This window comes from Giraffa tippelskirchi, chromosome 1 (genome assembly GCF_054371585.1).
Source record: "Giraffa tippelskirchi isolate mGirTip1 chromosome 1, T2T-mGirTip1v1.2.pri, whole genome shotgun sequence".
Lineage (NCBI taxonomy): Eukaryota > Metazoa > Chordata > Mammalia > Artiodactyla > Giraffidae > Giraffa > Giraffa tippelskirchi.
In genome coordinates, this window is record NC_137275.1 from 144,556,824 (window position 1) to 144,576,662 (window position 19,839).

The 19,839-nt window shown below is 41.4% G+C and overlaps 1 protein-coding gene and 1 long non-coding RNA gene across 3 annotated transcripts in view; one reads left to right on the plus strand and one right to left on the minus strand.

Annotated features, from left to right (window-relative positions):
- Positions 1-699: 699 nt before the first annotated feature.
- The window catches only part of SLC24A2 (solute carrier family 24 member 2), a 264,631-nt gene continuing 245,491 nt past the window's right edge, over positions 700-19,839 (plus strand). For both annotated transcript variants that reach the window (XM_081498800.1, XM_081498811.1), the window contains exons 1-2: positions 700-1,045; positions 2,919-4,003. In XM_081498800.1, coding sequence (XP_081354926.1) covers positions 3,074-4,003 — 930 coding nt within the window. In that variant the 5' untranslated portion in view covers positions 700-1,045; positions 2,919-3,073. The remainder of the gene's footprint in view (positions 1,046-2,918; positions 4,004-19,839) is intronic.
- Positions 16,513-19,839, minus strand: part of LOC145509758 (uncharacterized) — a 58,621-nt gene continuing 55,294 nt past the window's right edge. Inside the window, exon 4 of the long non-coding RNA XR_014056393.1 lies at positions 16,513-16,675. This is a non-coding gene — a long non-coding RNA (uncharacterized LOC145509758). The remainder of the gene's footprint in view (positions 16,676-19,839) is intronic.

Consider the following 19,839-nt stretch of genomic DNA (forward strand, 5'->3'; position numbering starts at 1 on the left):
GTGCATTTTCTAGATATGACAGACGTTTCCCCTAGTCCCAGGAAAGCATGAAGAAACCCTAAGTGGAAAATAGGAAGAGGGTGGAGGGTAAGGAGAGCGGGAAAACGTCTGAGGAAAGGTTTCTCCTAGTGAGTATCTCTTGGCAGTTCTGGCGGTTATCACAGGGTCAGGAGCCGGTCTGTCTCATCTTCCCCCACTCTTTGGCCCAGATTTTGCCTCCAGTCCCCAACAAGCCTGACTCAATTTCTTGTGGTCTAGGAGGTATTGTTTTCCTGACAGGGCAGGGAAAAGCACTGGGCACGAAGTCCAGAGGCCAGCGTATGAACGCTGTCTATGACTCAAAATGACAGTCTTGGGTCTCAGCTTCATCAGCCACAAAATTAAAGGTCAGCCTGCAAGACTAGTGATCCTTCAGGGTCCCAACCAGCCAAAGCCAAGACTTTAGAAACCCTGGGCCCGGACACACAACCCTGCAGGCCTCCCTGCCTTGTCAGTGATCGTCTTTACCATCATTACACATTACATCGCCTCCTAAAGAAATATGTGACTGCTGTCACTTTCTGCAGATAATTGGAGAGAAGGGGCCTGGCAGAGATGACCCCAAAGTTGGCAATACTTTCAGGTCTAAGCAGTCAGGCGCGTCACCGACCTGTATGATTTCTCCTCTTCGTCCTTGCCCGTCTGCAAATGCTGACCCCTGTCCCCACTGCGGAGAAATCTCCTAAGAGACGGCAGCCGGCGTCGCCTCTGCGCCCAAGAGGCGTGGAGCAGAGAGCGCGGGAGCCGAGCGCGCTGCGGCCACGCTCCCCGCGCAGAGGCGAGAGGGAGGGGCCGGAGGGGGCCCGGCAGCACCAGAGGCGGCGCGCGGGGCTCGCGGCGGCTCAGTCTCCTCCTGAGCCCAGCCCCGGACGGCCAGAGCGGCGGCGAGTGCGAGCCGCAGCCCGGGCCTCGGAGAGAGGAGATAGAGGGCCGGAGGAGGCGGAGGACCGGAGCGGCGGGCCGCGCTCGGGCTCCCGCCGTGTGCGCGTCTTCCTGGCGGATCCCGGTAAGTGCGGGCGGCCGAACCCAGACCAGCCGCCGGGCTCGGGGGCCGCGGAGGTCGGGGTCCCTGGATCCGGATGGCGTGCATCCGGCGGCAGACTCACAGGTGGCTTCGCGGTGGACGTGGGCGCCCCAGGCCCCGAAAGGAGTTAGCCAACTCTCTCCGCTCCCGGGTGCGGCTTCTGAGCCCACCCCTGCTTCTCCCACCCAAACCGCCCTGCTTCTGGCTCGGGGTAGTGGGGGCCTGCTGTCGGGGAGGCGCTAAGAGGGGCTTTCCCCTTCCCCAGCTACCTACCAGCGATTCTGGGCGATGCCGGCCAAGCCCCTCCCCAAGCTGCATCCCAGCTCCCGACTCTCTAGTGAGGCGTCTGTCCTTTAGTTCTATTTTCCTGTGAACCCACCAGGGAAAGTTTGGGACCACATAAGGCAAAGTTGGGGCTCGAGTGGGGGTGCACTTGGCCGGCGGAGGCAGCTCGCGTGGAGCGGAGCGGTGGGTTTGCAGGTCGAGTCAGGCTCCGGCTGGAGCCGATAGCGCACCCTGGGAGTTGAGTCCGTCCGTGCTGTTTGCCCCGGCCCAGCATTGTGACAATCCCCGGAGCGCAGTGAGTGGCTTAATCGTTCACGCTAAGCATAGACTTCTGTCAGCCAGCCGGGAATCTGTGCGGGGTTAGGTTTATCTCAGGAGGAACAGCATCTCAGCCTGGGTTGGTTTGGGCTCTCTCTGCAAACCTGAGTTCCAGCTAATCTCAGTGTGTAACTGGCGCGTGCTTAATTAGCTTGTTTTACACCTGAGACGATCTCAGCGAATGCCTCTAAAATGAAATCGTTAATACAAGACCCCCCCCCCATCAAAACCGTTTTTTAAACAAATTAAAAAGAGGAATCTTAAGAATGTCAACTGTCATATCTAGGTATTTCACCCTTCTCTGTGGAGTCTGAGAATGAAAACTGCTTGGCTGTCTAACCTACTAGAGGGTCAGTGTCGGGGCTATTTTGGGCAGATTTTTGTGGACAGAGGTATTACTGCAATGTGCATATTATTTGTGAAATACATATTTGATCTCTTGAAATAACCTACTTGTTAGGAGTTGTTTGATTTACCAAGTTGTGTATTTTAAATATGACTAAAGGTTTGTTGTTGGTTTTTTTTGTAAGCTTTAGCTGAAAATAATATCTAGATATTTAGGGAAGACAGATTGTTCACATCAGAACATTCTTTTAAACTTAAAATTTTAAAGGGCTTCTTATCTGTATTCGATATACAGGAGAGGGTTTTCATGAAAAATAAGAGCCTGAGAGTATTAAGTGTCCAGAAAAAGAGTGCTGATCCTCCAGCACTCAGCCCTTTCCAAGTGACAGATTAAATCCGAAAAGTGTGCCTGCAACTGGAATTATATAATTGGACCAAAAGAAAAGGCAATGGTTTGGTTGTCAAATATGTAGATAATTCTAAAGGAAGTGATACCTTTTTGAGCACTGGGATGTTATTTGTTACATGATTTAAGGTGGGATAAACAGAGATTTTCATCTACATCTATAACATTTTTTTATTTAACATACACAAATATGTAGTCTATGTATTTACCCAAAGGTTTGCCTTTGTACACACGTTATAATAAATGCCTGATATGTCACATCCTACTCTTAATGGTTCATATCTTTTAACTCATCCTCAAAGCATTCCTTGGTGGTAGGTGCTGTAATTGTCCTAATTTTTGAAATGGGGAAACTGAAGCACAGAAGACTTAAGGAATTTAACCCAAGGTCACATGGCTGGCTATAGGATAGGATTTTTTTCATATCTGCCAAATTGTTTTGTAAAAAAAAAAAGACATGATTTTGTGATTCACGTATCTTTGTTTTTATTTCTATTTAAGCATAAATGTTGAAAATATTTCCTGTGAAGCCTAAAAATCCCTGATTGTGGAAGCGCCTCACAAGCACTGTTACCTGTAAAGAAAAGAAAAGTATGAAAGAACCATCTGGTTGAGTCTACAAATTTAGAACCATCACATCCACCAGAAGACCCGGGATGGATCTGCACCAAAGCGCCACCATCTCTTTCCTTGAGAAATGGCATTCAGATAAGTCACCGTCTGGCTGCAGGAGACATTATAATGTCAGGAAAAAACTGAAGTTGATTCGAATCCTAGGCCTTTTCATGGGCCTGGTAGCCATTAGCACTGTCCCGTTTTCAATCAGTGCCTTTTCTGAGACAGAGACACAGAGCACAGGAGAGGCCAGTGGTGCAAATGGCCCCAGGGCAGCACACGGTTACCACGAAAGAACTCTCTTAGATTTAAATGACAAGATTCGAGATTATACTCCACAGCCAGCTCTTTCTCAGGAAGGCATATCTGAGAATAGTACAGATCATGCCCAAGGAGACTATCCCAGAGACATCTTTTCCCTCGAGCAACGAAGAAAAGGCGCCATCATTCTGCATGTCATTGGGATGATCTACATGTTCATAGCCTTAGCCATTGTCTGTGATGAGTTCTTTGTTCCGTCATTGACTGTCATCACTGAAAAACTGGGCATCTCTGATGATGTGGCTGGAGCCACCTTTATGGCTGCCGGGGGCTCAGCACCAGAACTTTTCACGTCTCTCATAGGGGTGTTTATTGCTCACAGCAATGTTGGCATTGGCACAATCGTGGGCTCAGCGGTGTTCAATATCCTCTTTGTCATTGGCATGTGTGCTCTGTTTTCCAGAGAAATCTTAAACCTGACATGGTGGCCGCTCTTTCGGGATGTGTCCTTCTACATCATTGACTTAATCATGCTGATCATATTTTTCCTGGATAACTTTATCATGTGGTGGGAGAGCTTACTTCTCTTGACAGCTTACTTTGGCTATGTGGTTTTCATGAAATTCAACGTCCAAGTAGAAAGATGGGTGAAGCAAATGATAAATCGCAACAAAGTCGTCAAGGTGACAGCGCCAGAGGCCCAACCAAAGGTTGGTGGCAGTGGTTATTTATTTAATGTTCTTATTGGCCATAACTCTGAATTCTTAGTTTTTGAGATCTGTCACTTTTTTAATCAGATAGCATTGGGGGCTATAATGGATAGCAGGGTACTTTCTGCAGTTCTTTGATAGCCAGACTAACATCACAATGGGAAAAATTGGGGGCTACTCTGGAGAATGTCTACTAAATTCTCAAGCTATTTGCCTCAGAGTAAAACATTTGTAAATATAGGTTACATAAGCTTCCCAGAGAAGACTCAGCAGTTATTTATTTGTCTCTTATTTTGTGCAAGGAGGCATAGCAATTTTGTGAGCAGTTTTATTTTCGTGGGAAAGTACGTGTGTGTGCTTTACACATTGCAGGACTTTTTCTATTTAAATGAACGTATGACAGTTATCATGAACCATCTCTTTAAAGGTGCTCAGCAAAGAAAGTGTGTTTGTGTCACCAAATATAGACCTGTAAGTCAGCAGCCTAGAGCCTTGCATGACTGGTCATTCAAGTGGGTTATGGCCATGCTTCTTGAGCCACACAGTGATGCTTCAGACCACTCGGCCAGGCACCGATCAGGATCCATGAGAGTCAGTGGGAAGCCATGCTGCCTGCTTCTGTAGCTCGATGGCCCATTTTGCACACCATGTTAAATGTGGACCCAGAATATTTTCTAGAGTAGGACTTGAGGGGGTTTTAAAGACAACAGTGGTCATCCTACCACTTAGGTAGCAAGTAAACTGGTAAAGAACTTAGAAGAAATTGATCTGAAAAGATATAGGTTAATTTTTAAAAATAATCAGTAATGTTTACTAATGGGAAAATTAGTGAAATTTTATGTTAAGTAGAGTGATGCAGTTCTGATTTATATCCTAATATTGGAATGTCATCTCAGATTGTGATTTTAAACAGAAAACCAAAATACATATGCAGACTTTTCATTCTGGCATCTGGGGAAATTCTCATGTATGCAGAAAACAGATGTTAAGTGGAGGGTGAGATATTTTGTCCAGAGTGAAGAAAAAAATGATATTAATTTAGCGTAATTCCTCTATGTTCAGGTTTCATGACCAGCTATCATTTTTGTAGCAGCCATGAAACAGAAGCAAAGTGCAGACAAAAAAACTACTAGTGATATTTCTATTTTTTCCATGCAAAAGATAAATATTCTGGAATGTATTTTTTCTAACCTATCACTCAGTGTATAGTTGTTTGTTAGAAATTGTAGTAAGAAAAAAAAAAACATGGCAAATAATATTCAGATGTGATACTAGTCTGTATCCTTAAGGGCATAAGATAGGGTCATCACTGGAGCCCCCTCCCTGGTCTAATTTTGTAGCCCAAAAGATGATCCCTCAAGCTATCTTCTCAAAACTGACTGCAAGTTTAAGTGGTTTGCATTAGTAGTCTATGTGTTTATTCCAATTAGAATGCTGAACAGTTGCCAAGGGAAAGGCAGATATTTTAGAGGCAAGGAAATGATTTGGTGCCTTATAAATATCCTGGGTACATCAAGGATAAAAAGTCTTTTTGAGAACTCAGTACTTTTCATTTTGTTACGGCACAGTGGAACTTCGTTAACTTAGACACAGAACTCGGCTAAAGGTTATATTGGCAACAAGTATGAAAAAGGAATTTGCAGAGTGGTCCAATGATGTATTGAAGATTGCAGGGGTATTTTGTATTCTGCTAGGAAGGGAGAAGCTGGTTTTGTGCATTTAGTAATAACTTTTAAAGTATGGTCTACAGACAGTTTTTAATAAATTATGTCACTCATTAAATCAGCTCTTGCTGGATTTTTACCCTACTATATTAGCTGACTGTCATGTCATTTTTATGGTAATTTAAAAGTCAGTAACTTAGGCTGACATTCCTTAAAGTTGTTGTTTATATCCATAATTTTTGCTATGCTCAATATTGTGCTTCTAAAAAATTTTGGAATTCTGGACTTACCTAATTAAAAAAGAAAGATTATATTCATGACTATATCTCCTGTTTCTGATTTATCCCAAAAATATGTTCATTGTATTGTTTTCCTTTGAGCACCAAATAGTTTTAGTTGTTTCATTTAATGATTATCATTTATTTTGGCGTTCAGAAACTAGATTGAACTATAAATTATCATGGGACCAGAATTTCTTAACATTGCTATGTCTTGTTTGGTATACTAGAACAGATATTTTTAGGTGGACCAATACATAATGATGTGTGGTTTCCTTTACGGAATTTCACCTTGCCAATTTCACTTTTGAATTTTGTTGGAAAAAAGTTTTTCAGCAGCTAGTCTTTGTCAAATGCCTGATTTCAGAATCTTGTGGAAATTTTGCTCTCTGAGCACTGAACAGAAGGTGTCTCAGGGAGAGATGGGTTCTTGAGCTTGGCGCTATTGTTCTCTGATCTAAAAAGTTGATTTCTGGCTGTATACCCCACCCCCCTTTCCTACCTAAGTCAGTGCTTCTAACATCATCAGAACACTCAGAGAAAGACCCCAAGTCAAAGACATTCCTTGAAGGAGTCTTCATAGAGAAGAATGTGCTATACAAGAATTTAGGAAGCAAAATACTAAGCCTGTTTTTAGACAAGGCTACCTCATTGTTTTATATGTGCAGTTATAGAGCAAGGGACTATGGGAAAGTGAAGGAAACATATTTAGATATTTTTATACAAGTCATCATGGTTCTTCCTGGAAACTCATCAATTCTGCTGGGCTATAGGCAGTGAAATATCTTTGAAACTACTTGCTTCATAAACAAGTTGAAAATCTTCATTTGGTTTCATTATTGATGATGGGGCAACTATGGAGCATGGAAAAATAGAAAATGTGAACGTTTTTCTCATAGTTAAATAATAGTTTCCCATTTTATTTAACTATCCCACCTGGTGTGTGGCTTTTTAATTTGATTTTTTTATTACATCTTTTAGTGATAATATCATCCTTTAAAAATATATCATTTAGTGTCATGACATGGTAAAGAGACCCTGACCTTTGATTCAGGAAAAAAAGGTTTTAACTCAGGTGTGTAATAAGCCTTGTAACCTCAGAGAACTCACATAAACTCACTGAGCCTCAGTTTCCTAATTGGGAAAATGAAAATAATAATATCTGCTTCATAAAGTTGGAAAAATTGCTAAATGAAGAAATGAATGTTAAGCCGCTAACATGGTCCTTGGCAAATGTGGGTTGTTCAGTAAGTGTTAGTTCCCTTTCTTTCATCTTTTGTTCTTAAGTGGAAAGTGAATCAGAATAAATTACTTCAAATTTGAGCATTTCAAAATATTTCTTGAATATTATAGTTCATGTCAGTGAATCATCGAGTTAAGCAGGCCATTGTCTCTCTTAGGGGCATGTGATATTTGTCATATTATTTATAAGCTTAATTTCATATACAGTGAATATATGCAGGGAAAATATTATAAACTCCAAGGAAACCTTCAAATACCTTTGCCCTCCTGAAAGTTTATTTTGTAGAATTTTACTTGCAGTAAGTAGGCCATTGACTGTAGTTTTGATATATCTATGCTAAGCAGAGATTTTTTGTTTTAAGTGTATTTTTATTTATTAATGACTGGGACCCTCTTCTGAAAACCTCTCCATGGCTGGTTAGGAATTAATTTGAATCCTGCAGGATGTGAAGCAGTGGACTTCCAGGGCATCTCGTGTGTTTTGCTGTGTGCCTGGCTTGGCTGCTGAGGTCCGTTGATCTGCTATGGTGCTAGGCTGTCATTGGCCTAGAAAGCAGCTGTCCATGGTATTTAACTTCTTCTTAGACTTGGCACTGTAATCTGACAGCAAGTCAGCCCAGTTCAAATGAAGGGAATGGTCTAAATAAAGATGCTTAAAGCTGGATAGTTGAAGGCAGGCTACTTAGTAATGTAGGTGTGCCTTGCTTTATTCATTTTGTATGTTCCTGAAAAGTTGCTTGCCAGCAGAGTATTTGCAGTGCAAATTGTTATAATGATCATGGGAAAATCGAAATTGAGACAGTATTATAAATATTCTTCATAAAGTAAAATGTTTCTGATAAGATACTAAACCATAAATAATTATATAAATATAAATGTATAGTTGCAAGCTTTCCTAAGGCTATATTTTCCTAAGAATATATTATAAATTCAAACTTTCTTCACCCTCCATACCCAGCAAATAAATTAATAAAATTAATATACAGATTTCAAAGAAGGCAAGGTAAGTTCATCCTTGTAATGAGCAAGTATTACTTGATAGACTTGGAAACTATCTGTCCTCAAAAGAAAGAAAACATAGGCGCTAAACTTCTTAACCATCTAGAAACCTGTGATTGCAGTGTTCTTTTGAGTTCCTGGACCCAATTCAAATGTGTAGGGGTGGGGTTGGGTCTGCTTCCCACATAACACCAACAAATTCTCAGATACCAGCAGGGTGTCCAAGAATTTAACTCAATTCTGACACTGTCTGCCCAGAGATAGCATGAGTTTTCCTCAGGTTAAGGGTTCAGTCCTATAAGCCTGCCCACTCCACCCCCACTTCAGAAGCAAGTCACCAGTCCAGGTTGTTACCTGTGCTTCTGACTGACTGTAAGTCAGAGGTTCCAGTGACCCCTCCTCGGGGTCAATGAATTTGCTAGAGGATCTCACAAAACTAAGAGAAACATTTCATTATTAGATCACTAGTTTATTGTAAAAGGGTACGACTCAGGGGCAGCCAGCTGAGACATGGGGAAGGCGGGGAACCTTCTCCAGGCGCCACTCTCCCAGCACCTCCAGGAGTTCACCAACTCCCGAAGCTCTTTGAACTCTGTCATTGGATCAGGAAGATCCCCTGGAGGAGGGCATGACAACTCGCTTCAGTATTCTTGCCTAGAGAATCCCAGGGACAAAGGTGGGCTACAGTCCGTAGGGTTGCAAAGAGTCGAACACTGCTGAAGCAACGTAGCACATAAGCACTCATGGAGACTTCATTACATAGGCATAGTTGATCAAATCATCGACAATTGGCAATTGATTTGCCCTCCAGCCCATCTTGGGCTTCCCTGCTGGCTCAGCGGTAAAGTATCTGCCTGCAATGCAGGAGACCCGGGTTCAATCCCTGGGTCAGGAAGATCCCCTGGCGAAGGGAATGGCAACCTACCCAAGTATTCTTGTCTGGAGAATTCCATGGACAGAGGAGCCTGGTGGGCTACAGTCCATGGGGTCGCAAAGAGTCAGGCAGGACTGAGCGACCAATGCCTCACACCAGTAGGTGGGAAGTGCCATCTGTCTCTCCAACCCATCTGTCCTTGCTGGAAGGGAGTGGGACTGAAAATTCCAACTTGTAATCATCCAGTTGGCTCCGTTAGCAACCAGCCCCAATCCTTAGGTGCTTTCTAAAAGTTGCCTCATTAACATAATGAAAGACACCTGTATCACTCTCCACACTTAGGCAATTCCAGGGGTTTTGGGAACCATGAAGCGGGAACTATGAACAAAGACCAAATATATACGAGAAATGTATTTTGGTCATCTTAATGACCAAATATATATTTCTTATAAGTCACAGTATCACAAATCTCTTTGTTGATCTAGGAATACAGCATAAGGCTATTTTCCTTGTTTTGTTTCCTTCTACTTATGTTAAAGCAAATCCTTCAGTTACTGCGTATGATTCAGAGAGTGAAGGAGGCAGTTTGAGGCTCAGAAAGTCCAGTGTATTTTTATTCACAAAGGGCAGGTTGTGCATATGTGTTCCCCTTGCTACCCTGGTTTCTCCAGCAAAAAAGGACCTGAACTGTGTGAATCCTGACAGTGTTGAGAGCTAGGAGTTACCACCGCTTCCATTCCTACTTTCTTCCTTTCTCCTTTTCCCTTCCCTTCTCCCCATCTCACTCATTTCTTCTTTTCTTTTTCTGTTTTGGTAGAACCAGATGATTTGTATTTTAACTTTAATAAGGAATGAGATTAGGTCGCTCTGTGAGGCGTTAAGAACATCTTTTTAGATAAGTCTCTAGTAACAGCATATAGCAGTATTTTGTTTAATTCAGTTTGGCAATCATTTTCTTTCAGCTGGAACATTTAGTTTACTTACACTGATTGTGATTACTATTACAATTCTTTCCTATCATGCTATTCTGTACTTTCTATTTGTTCTGACCTGTTTCGTTTTATAATTTTTTCTCCTTTTGGGGGGGGGGATTTTTTTTTCTAAGTCTGTTTTTCCCGTTGCTGCTGCTAAGTCGCTTCAGTCGTGTCCGACTCTGTGTGACCCCATAGACGGCAGCTCACCAGGCTCCCCCGTCCCTGGGATTCTCCAGGCAAGAATACTGGAGTGGGTTGCCATTTCCTTCTGCAGTGCATGAAAGGGAAAAGTGAAAGCGAAGTCGCTCAGTCGTGTCTGACCCTTAGCAACCCCATGGACTGTAGCCTACCAGGCTCCTCCGTCCATGGGATTTTCCAGGCAAGAGTACTGGAGTGGGGTGCCATTGCCTTCCCGTTAGTAGTTTGTAATTTACACATCCTATTTCTATTCTTTTAGTGTTTACCCTAAATCTTTTAATGAATATATTTAACTCAACAGAGTATAAAGCTAGTATATTTACACTCCTGCTAAACATCCTAAGGACATTACAACCTTTTAACTCAGTCAACTCTCCCCCATTGTAAATAATTTGAAGCCTACAATCAAAGTTCTACCTTGGTGTTTCATAACAGTTTTATTGAAGTATAACCTTCACATTTTTAATCCTACAAATTAGATATTATGCCATCAATGTTTTTAGATATATCTACATTTTTACTAGTTTTTCTTGTCCCTTCTTTTCTCATTGTACTTTTCTCTATGGTTTTTTTTTCCTGTACTGAATGCTGTCTTTATAAGGTCCTTTAGCAAGAATCTGTTAATAGTATCTGCTAATTTTTATTTGCTCAAAGATCTGTTTTACACTTTTGTTCTTGAAGGATAGCTTTGGTGGGTAGAAAGTTATTTTCCCATTCCACTTTGAAATAGTAATAATAATTTCACTGCCTCTGACTTCCATTTTTGCCATTGAAAAGACTGCTGCTGGTGTGACTGTCACTCTTTGTAAGAAGTTTGTTCTTTATGACTACTTTATAAGGTTCTTCTCTTTGTTTTTGGTGTTCAGCATATTCTTGATGCTATATCAGGTATGATTTTCTCACTTATTTATCCCCATAGTGATTCGTTAGACTTCCTGAATTTGAGGATTTAGTGCCTCCCACCAATTTGGCCTCTATCTCATTTAGAATTATGATTGGATATATGTTGTATCATTTCAGTCTTCCTCCGTGTCTTTCAACTATTCATCTTTTTCTGTGTTCTTCTTTCTGATCATTTCTTTATATCTGCATTCTACTTTCTGATTTTCTCTTCAATTTTATCTAACCTGCATCTGTTTAGTTTCTAACTGTCATTATTATATTTTTCCTCTCTAGAAGGTTTTTGTGGCTCAGTTTCACCACTGTCAGCTTGATTTTCATTGTTTCTTCTTCCTTTATTATTGAATGCCCTCTTTTAACATACTAAATATATTTATATTTTAATTCATAATTGGTATTTCTAGTGTTAGTGTCCTTGCAGGTCTAGTTGTGTTGTTTTATGTTTCATGTGGGCTTGTTTCTTTATATATTTAATGATTTCTTTTAAAACTTTGAACTTCTATTCTTTGGGACTTGACCTGTGGAGCGACACTGAAGTCTGGGTTCTAAATGTATCCCCACAGAGAGGACTCGTTTGCTTCTCTGTCAAGTGCCTGGGAACTCAACCAACCTGGAATCATTCTAACCTGAATGTTTAATTTTTTCTACCCAGGTAGTGTGAATTCAGACTCCAAATCCAGGAATGAGCCCATGGTTGGAAATTCTTAAAGGAGACTTTTCTTCTTTTTCTTCAGTACCACTCAAAACCAAGACCAAAATAGGCAAACTCTATGTCCCTTTGGTAGGCAGATTTTTTTCCCCTTCATTCACCCACTAAGAGTGTCAACCCTTCAGGGTTTCTAGTTCACTGGGAGTGGAGGTCTCCCATTGGGAGTGGAGGGAGAAGGTCCCTACTGCCTATCAGGCCTCGCGTTCGTAGCTTCTACGATCCATGTCTCTGGCCACTGGGAAAGAGCAAATACTGCTTCCTCACCTAATATAGATGGGGAATTTTAAAATACATAAAATATAATATCTAACCTACGTTATATATTAATATATAATTCATTAGATACATATAAATACACCTAGTATAATTTGAGGTGTATATACTGAAAATGGTTTCTCTGAATGTTTAATCCATCATATTAGCAAAAACATGTTTTAGGCTTTGGATTTGTCAAATGATAGTGCATATAGCAAGGGATGCTAACATGTATTTTAATTGTATACTTTCAGAATGTTTAATATAATCTGGCATTGTATATAATAAAACTCCATATCCACAAAAGATCCTACCAATGGCAAATTTTGAGTCAAATCTAAAAGGCAATTCTAACAGAAAGTGTAAGTTGAAGTTGTAGATTTGTTTTTTGAATAATATTTTTGCCAGATACTTAAAGTAATATATTCATCATATGGGATTATAAAAATACATCAATATACAAAAAAAGAAAATTTTAAATAGCCTCTAATCTCTCCATTGCACCATCCAGAAATAACTATGCACATTTTTGCATTTATTCATCCAGATTTTCCTCACACACACACATCACATATACATGTATATACCTAGATAAGTTGAAATGATATTGGATATGTACAACTTTAAACTTACATTGACTATATACCATTTTAGTATTTTTTAACTTGGTTTATTATGAGCATTTCCTCATATCATTAAATATTTTTCAAAAACATAAAATAAGTTATTTTCATATTATAGTTCACTACTATAAAAGATACTACAGCCAACAGCCTTACACATGAATTTTTTATTTTGGAGAAGCAGAAATTCTGAGACAAAGTTTATGAGCTTTTTCAAGTTTCTGCTTGGTTGCTACATCTTTGGTAGTGTTGACTATTACCATTCTTGATGTTCACCAATTTCATAGGTAAAACAACATTTCATTGTTTTATGCATTTCTTTGATTAATTGGGAGGTTGAAAATATGTTTTTTGAGAATTAAAATTTTCACTTAAGGATTGCCCAATTTCCTATGTGTCTTTTGCATCATTTTTAAAGTTTGCTGTGATGACTCAAAGATTTCTTACAAATATATGCTGAGAATCACTAACTTTAGCCTCATCCCTCCCCACATTTCCACACCTATATCAAGGCAGGAAGTTGCTGCAGTTTTTGTTTTAAAAAATGAATTATTCTGAAGAGGGAGGCCTTGTGACCCAGGAGTTAAGAAATGATGTTCCCAGGGACTGGGGTGTGGCCCTGGCCATGTGACCTCAGTGGATCCTGTACCTCCTTGGACCCTATCTCCAAATTTGGAAAATGGGAGATTTGACCCACATCACCTAAAAGATTACTTTAGCCTGTCATTCGGAGAAGGCAATGGCACCCCACTCCAGTACTCTTGCCTGGAAAATCCCATGGATGGAGGAGCCTGGTGGGCTGCCGTCTATGGGGTCGCACAGAGTCGGACACAACTGAAGCGACTTAGCAGCAGCAGCAGCCTGTCATTTCTGTCCCCAGAGGCTCTCATCATTACAACGCGAAATACTCTAGCCTTGCCAAAGTCACAATCTAACACATTTACCTAAAACAGAAGAACAGATTCTCACCATGCCCGTAGCACCAAACTCTTTTCCTAACCCAGCTTCCTTGTAGTATTTTCACTCAAATGATTTAATTGACTTGGCTAAACAGTCATTCTTGCTTAAGCATTACTGTGGGAGGCAGTTCTCCCAGGCAGACAGGAGAACAACTTGCATGGGAAAAAAATTGTTTAAAGTTTACTGCAGGACTCTACACCTCCTCATCTTTGTAGCTTCTGGCAGTGGAAACCCTTGGTGGCAGTTGCATATGTGTCTCTGGGTCACTGATTTCTCCTGATCTCCCCAAAGTCAAAAGAGAGAGATCTGAAAACTGGACATGCGCTGAAAGATACTACATCCTTACCACATCAATATTCTGAAACAGATACTATCTCCATCTGCACAGCAGGAACCTGAGGACTAAGAACATAAATGACTGCCTAAAATCCAAATTTAGAGGTGTTAAACTGCATTTAACACGACTGAGCACACACACCTGTCTGACTCCTAAATGCATGCTGGTTCTCTCAGTGCTTCCCTCTGGGCAGTTGGGAATGAAGACAAAGCAAATCTCCAAATTAGATGCACATTTCATATTGAGGGGGGGAGGTGTGTGTGCGTGCACGCGCTTAGTCACTTCAGTCATGTCTGACTCTTTGCTACCCCGTATACTGTAGCCCGCCAGGCTCCTCTGTCCATGGAATTCTCCAGGCAAGAATACTGGAGTGGGTTGCCATTCCCTTCTTCAGGGGATCTTCCTGACCCGTGGATTGAACCCGGGTCTCCTGCATTGCAGGCAGGTTCTTTACCATCTGAGCCACCAAGGAAGCCACACTGTTAGTCAGTAACTTTCAAATATTTTTTACCACAACCCCCACTAAGAAACATATTTTACATCTTGGCTCAGTATATACATACACCCATGCACATACACATACATATGTATATGTTTACATATACATATAAAAATAAAATCTAAATGGGAGGCAGTTTATATATATTGTATTTTCTATTCTACTAAAAATACTAGTTTCAACCCTAAAATAGTTTCATGACTCACCAATGGGTTGTGAGGTAAGTTTTTAAAAATACCATGTTAAGAAATTCCTATTTCCTCCTTCTTTTTCTTAGTGGGGCTGCCCTGTAAGGACAGCTCTCTGATCAAGGGAGCAAACAGGGACAGAAATCTAGACATCACTCTACTGGACAAGCTGCATGCTGTGGTGTGGGACTGTGGCTGCCCAGAGGAAAGGGTACCTTTTCTTAATTCCACAAAGGTAGCCCTTTATGCTGGAGATGTCTTTGCTCCTCACCCGCTCTGGCTCTGACACTGACTGATTGCAGGGTAAGGAAGGTGCAGATCAAAGCTTGATGTGCTTGCTCCCTGAGCCTCAGCTCATCCTTGGTTCCTGATGAGCTTGTCATCAGGTGGAAAAGAAATGTGGGTGAAACAGGCATGAAATCAGAGAGAAGCAGAACTTGACGAGATGGCCGAAGCTGCATTTCAATTAGGTTGGTTACCTTTTTATGAAGGATTGGATTTGTAAACCAAATGATGCCCTACTAAAAGCTGATGGGTTTGGAAAAGGTCTGGGCACCAGACTATATTAATGCCATGTTTACAGCTTTAAAGGATGCACTCAGAATCTTGCATTGGCAGGAAGCAAGCCTGGAGAGATGGTGTCTTCTTCATCCCCAAACACTGGCTGTCTAACCTTGGTCCAGGTGCTTTGCCCCAAGCATCTCCTATGAAAATGAAGGGGTTACCTTATCTCCATGGTCCCCATGAGCTCTGATACTCTGAGCATCTTCGTTAATGGGAAAGAAACGAGTATACGTCCGTAATTATGGACTGACCTACCAAAGAGGTGGTCAGGTCATGAAGCCCTGAACTTATCACCTTCAGAGTCCTTTTCCAAATAAGAAGGTCAATTAAAGGAGATTAACCTTTGAAGGGGTAATGCGGGCTTCTTTACCCGTCCATAGGATGTTCTTAGAAAGGGTTAAAGTTGCTGGTGCTATGTAAATAACTTTCTGTTTTACCGCTTGATGGATTTTGAGCTGGGCAGGCAGCTCAAACCTGTAGAAATAGAGGTTTCCCCTTCAGCAGCCCGATTCCTCCCACTTAAACTGTCATCTGTTGACCTAACCATTCATAGGCTGAGTCAGGTTCATTTTTCCCTGATACCTGATAGCAATGAAAAAGATGTTGAACCACTTTTGTTATTATAGGTATGTGGTGGGCACTGAGCATCGGTGCACGTGTTCCAGGAAACTGTGACTTTGGTTCCTGAAAGGGAGGATGACAGTTAAGGGTTAACACAATAGAATTATTATTTAAGACTGAAAGTGTGACCCTTCTTGCTGTGTGATCTTGAGCAAGTTACTGAGCCTCTCTGGGCTTATGTTTGTTTATCTATAAATTAAGAAATATAGTAGGCTTTCCTTCAGAGGGAGGCTATGAATTTTGATGCAATTGCACAGGAAAAGTGATTAACAGAATATGGTCCCACCCAGCCACGTATATTCTACTCTTGGTCTCTTTTCCTCTGAGTCACTCCAATTTGCTGTTAGCCTGTCCTGCCTGAGTCCTGTCATTTTGGGACCTTGCCTCAGCCCCTAGGCCCTCTTCTCTCTGCCTCACAAGCAGCCAGATGAAGGAGCAATTCTCCAACTAATCCCTAACTAATAGTCAAATCCTCAGTGTTTGGACTTGAACCTGCTTTCCCTCTGTTCTTGCAGAGGATTAAGAGAGAAGCAGTTTCCCTCTTATGAAATTGAACCTCACTCAACCACGAAATTCTCTCGAGCCCTCCTGTCACTGCCCAGTAAATGTATTTACTCTTTTCTTACAGACATCATCAGTATTTAATCTCAGCTTGTCACATCTCCATCCGATCGTGGCTGGGCCTTATGTTTGCCAGAATCTGAGTTTTCTGCCTTGGATCAAATCACTCTTCTTGACTCTGGAACTAACCAATCCCATATGCAGTATTTAGTGTTTCACTTGGTACCTAGGGAAGAAAGAAAAAGGGCACTGAATACCCTTTGGAAAGTTACTAATGGTGGTGGTGAGTGTTCATGATTAGAAAAAAAGTCTGGGCTTAAATAAATCAATCATAAAACTTAGTGGCTTATGTATTAAAGTCAAGGAACAAACAACAAATACCCACCTTAAACAATTCAGTGGACATTCTCTAGTCCTCTCAGGTTGGAAGTATAGGTGTTAGGACAGGTAACGGACCTCAATTCTGAAAGCCAGATCATTCCAGCTGTTGCCTTGAAATAGTCCTCCTTACCTTGTAGCATTGTATAATGTTTCTCTGTTGACTTTTTTTATAAGTTTTTTGAGATATAATTCACTTATCATAGAATTTACCATGTGTGCAGTTCACTGGCTTTTTTGTATGTTCACAGAGTTGCCCATCACCACTAATTTTAGAACATGTTCATCACCGCCAAAAAGGAACCCTGTGTCTATCTATCATTCCTCATCCCTCTTTCCATCCCCGTCCCTGGTAGCCACCAGTCTTCTTTCTGTTGCCATAGATTTGCCTGTTGTGGACATTTCATACCAGTGAGAGTCATACAGCATATGGTCTTTTGTGTCTAGCTTCTTTCGCTTAGCATAACGTTTTCGAAGTTCATCCATGTTGTTGCCTTTTTATGGCCAAATGTTCCATTGTATGGATATACTATATTTTGTTTATCCATTCATCAGCTGATGGACATTTGACTTAACTTCCACTTTTTTTGCCATTATAAGTAATACTGCTGTGAATATTTGCTTATAAGTTTTCCTGTGGATATATGGTTTCAGTTCTCCTTGGTATACATTTAGGGGTAGAATTGGTGGGTCGTGTGCTCACTGTATGTTTAACCTTGTAAGGAACTGCCAAACTGTTTTCTAAAGTGGCTGTACCATTTTGCATTCCTACCAGCAGTGTATGACAGTCCCAATTTCCCTCCATCTTTGCCAACATTGACTATTATATGTCTTGTTGGTTATACCCATCCTAGTGGATGTGGGGGCTTCCCAGGTACTGCTAATGGTAAAGAATCCACCTGCCAAGGCAAGAGACACCAGAGAGACAGGCTCAATCCCTTGGTCAGAAAGATCCCCTGGAGAAGGAAATGGCTACTCACTCCAGTACTCTTGCCTGGAAAATCCCATGGACAGAGGAGCCTGGCAGGCTACAGTCCATGGGGTCGCAAAGAGTTAGACACAGCTTAGCGACTAAACAACATCAACAAAGTGGTTGCGGGGTAGTATCTCAACCACAACAGAGTGCATGTGGAGTGGTACCTCATTGTGATTTTGATTTGCATTTTCTTAAAGGACAATGATGTTAAACATCTTTTTATGACCTTCTTGGCTACTTGTGTACCTTCTTTGGAGAAATGTCTATTCACATCCTTTGCTTACTTAAAAATTGGGTTATTTGCCTAACTGCAGAGTTTGAGTTCTTTATATATTCTGGATGCAAGTCCCTTACCATATATGTGATCGTAAATTTCTACTGTTCTGTGGAATAAGGAATCTGCTGTGTGGATGAGGCAGCTTCTAGACTGGGACCAGTTCTATGCTGTAGCATATTGTTCTCCTGGCATCAACTCAGTGATTTGGAACCTTGGATCAACCCTAAAGCTGCCTCTTCCCTTGAGTTAGTCTTGGGAAAATCTTGATCCCCTTGAAGCTAAGGACGGGAGGAGGATTTAGGGGTCATTTGAGGTTCAGGACTTGTTGATTATAGAGAACCTTGGAACATGAATCTACTTGAACACAGGACCCAGGGATGTCTGTTGTCTAGTTGCTACATCACCCTTTTAAAGCTACTCCTGATCCTTCTCTGTATCATCTAAGAGAGTTTCTTGTTATCAAATCCCTTTCCCAACATATTATCCAGGGGCCTTGTCAGGAAAGCAGTTGAATCACAGTCCTTCATTCTCATATGTGAACTTTACTTGCATGTTGTTTGAACCTTGGCACTTAGCTTTATACATCTTGGTTGGGAGCCAATCCTGCCCATCTACCCACTCTGTCCCAAAACCTGTAACTTTTCCCACTCCCGGTCCTGAGAGCATTTGCATCCATTTTGAACAAAGCTTTGTGAGTATATGGAGCTGCATACAGTAAATAATAATAATACTAGTAATGATCTACTTTCTCATTGCCTAGCATGAATTGTTATTGCACAAACCTAATTAATGAGCACACTCCAAGGGTAAACAGAACTTGGCCATGCAATCCTGCTGTGTACAAAAATGCCCAATTGATTCAAAGTTCCAGTGGTTTTCAGGGGGTCCAGGAAATATCCCCTCTCTTGCTGCTAGCTTGCTTCAGCTGCACAGTGACTGCTGGCGTGGTGGATGGCATTTGGGGGGCCATGAACAAGAGGCTGATTTATTTAAATAGGTTCAGATGTGACGAGAAATAGGTTCAGATGTGACGAGCTGCTCGTTTGATGCTTACTTTGAAGGGCCATCGCAAATCTGCTGTTTGCTGCTGCTTTTTATTTGAAGTACAATTAAGTGGATAGCCACAAATAGCTCTGACCTTGAAAGTCTAAGTGAGGGTGAGAAGTGGGAACAGGCTTAAGAAACATATGTTTTGGCATCTTAATGCTCTGCAAGTCACATACACTTAAGAAAAATAAATAGAACAGGATAAAATAGTATTGTGCTTTAGGAAGAAGAATTGAAATGCCCTAGGAAGTAGTACCACATGCTTTACTGGTGGCTAATCAAAAACTGTGCTAAAAATTAATCCAGCTCTATCTCATTTCACTGTGTGGCCCTGGGAGACCAGCTCCAAGTGAGTGGTATTGCCAGTGATGCTTACTCAGCCCATGATCACCTTGGATCTGAGTCTCTACCAAGCACCTCTCCTGAGCGCTGCCTGCTTCCTCTCAGAAGCCTCAATACATGCTTTAGGCTATTTGTTTTTAGTAAAATAGCTTAGAGTCTCATATGACCATTTCAGTTGAGGTTCTTGCAAATGTGAATCACAGGATGGACCCATAGTTGAATAGCTTGTTTTGGATATGATCAGCATGGAGCTTCTCATTAAAATTCTTAAGGTCCTCAGATTTGGGTTACAGAGGTTCAAAGAGGTTTTTTTCTTAAGCCACTTGAAAAAAAACTAATATTAAGTATTTTGTGTTCTGTGAACACCCTT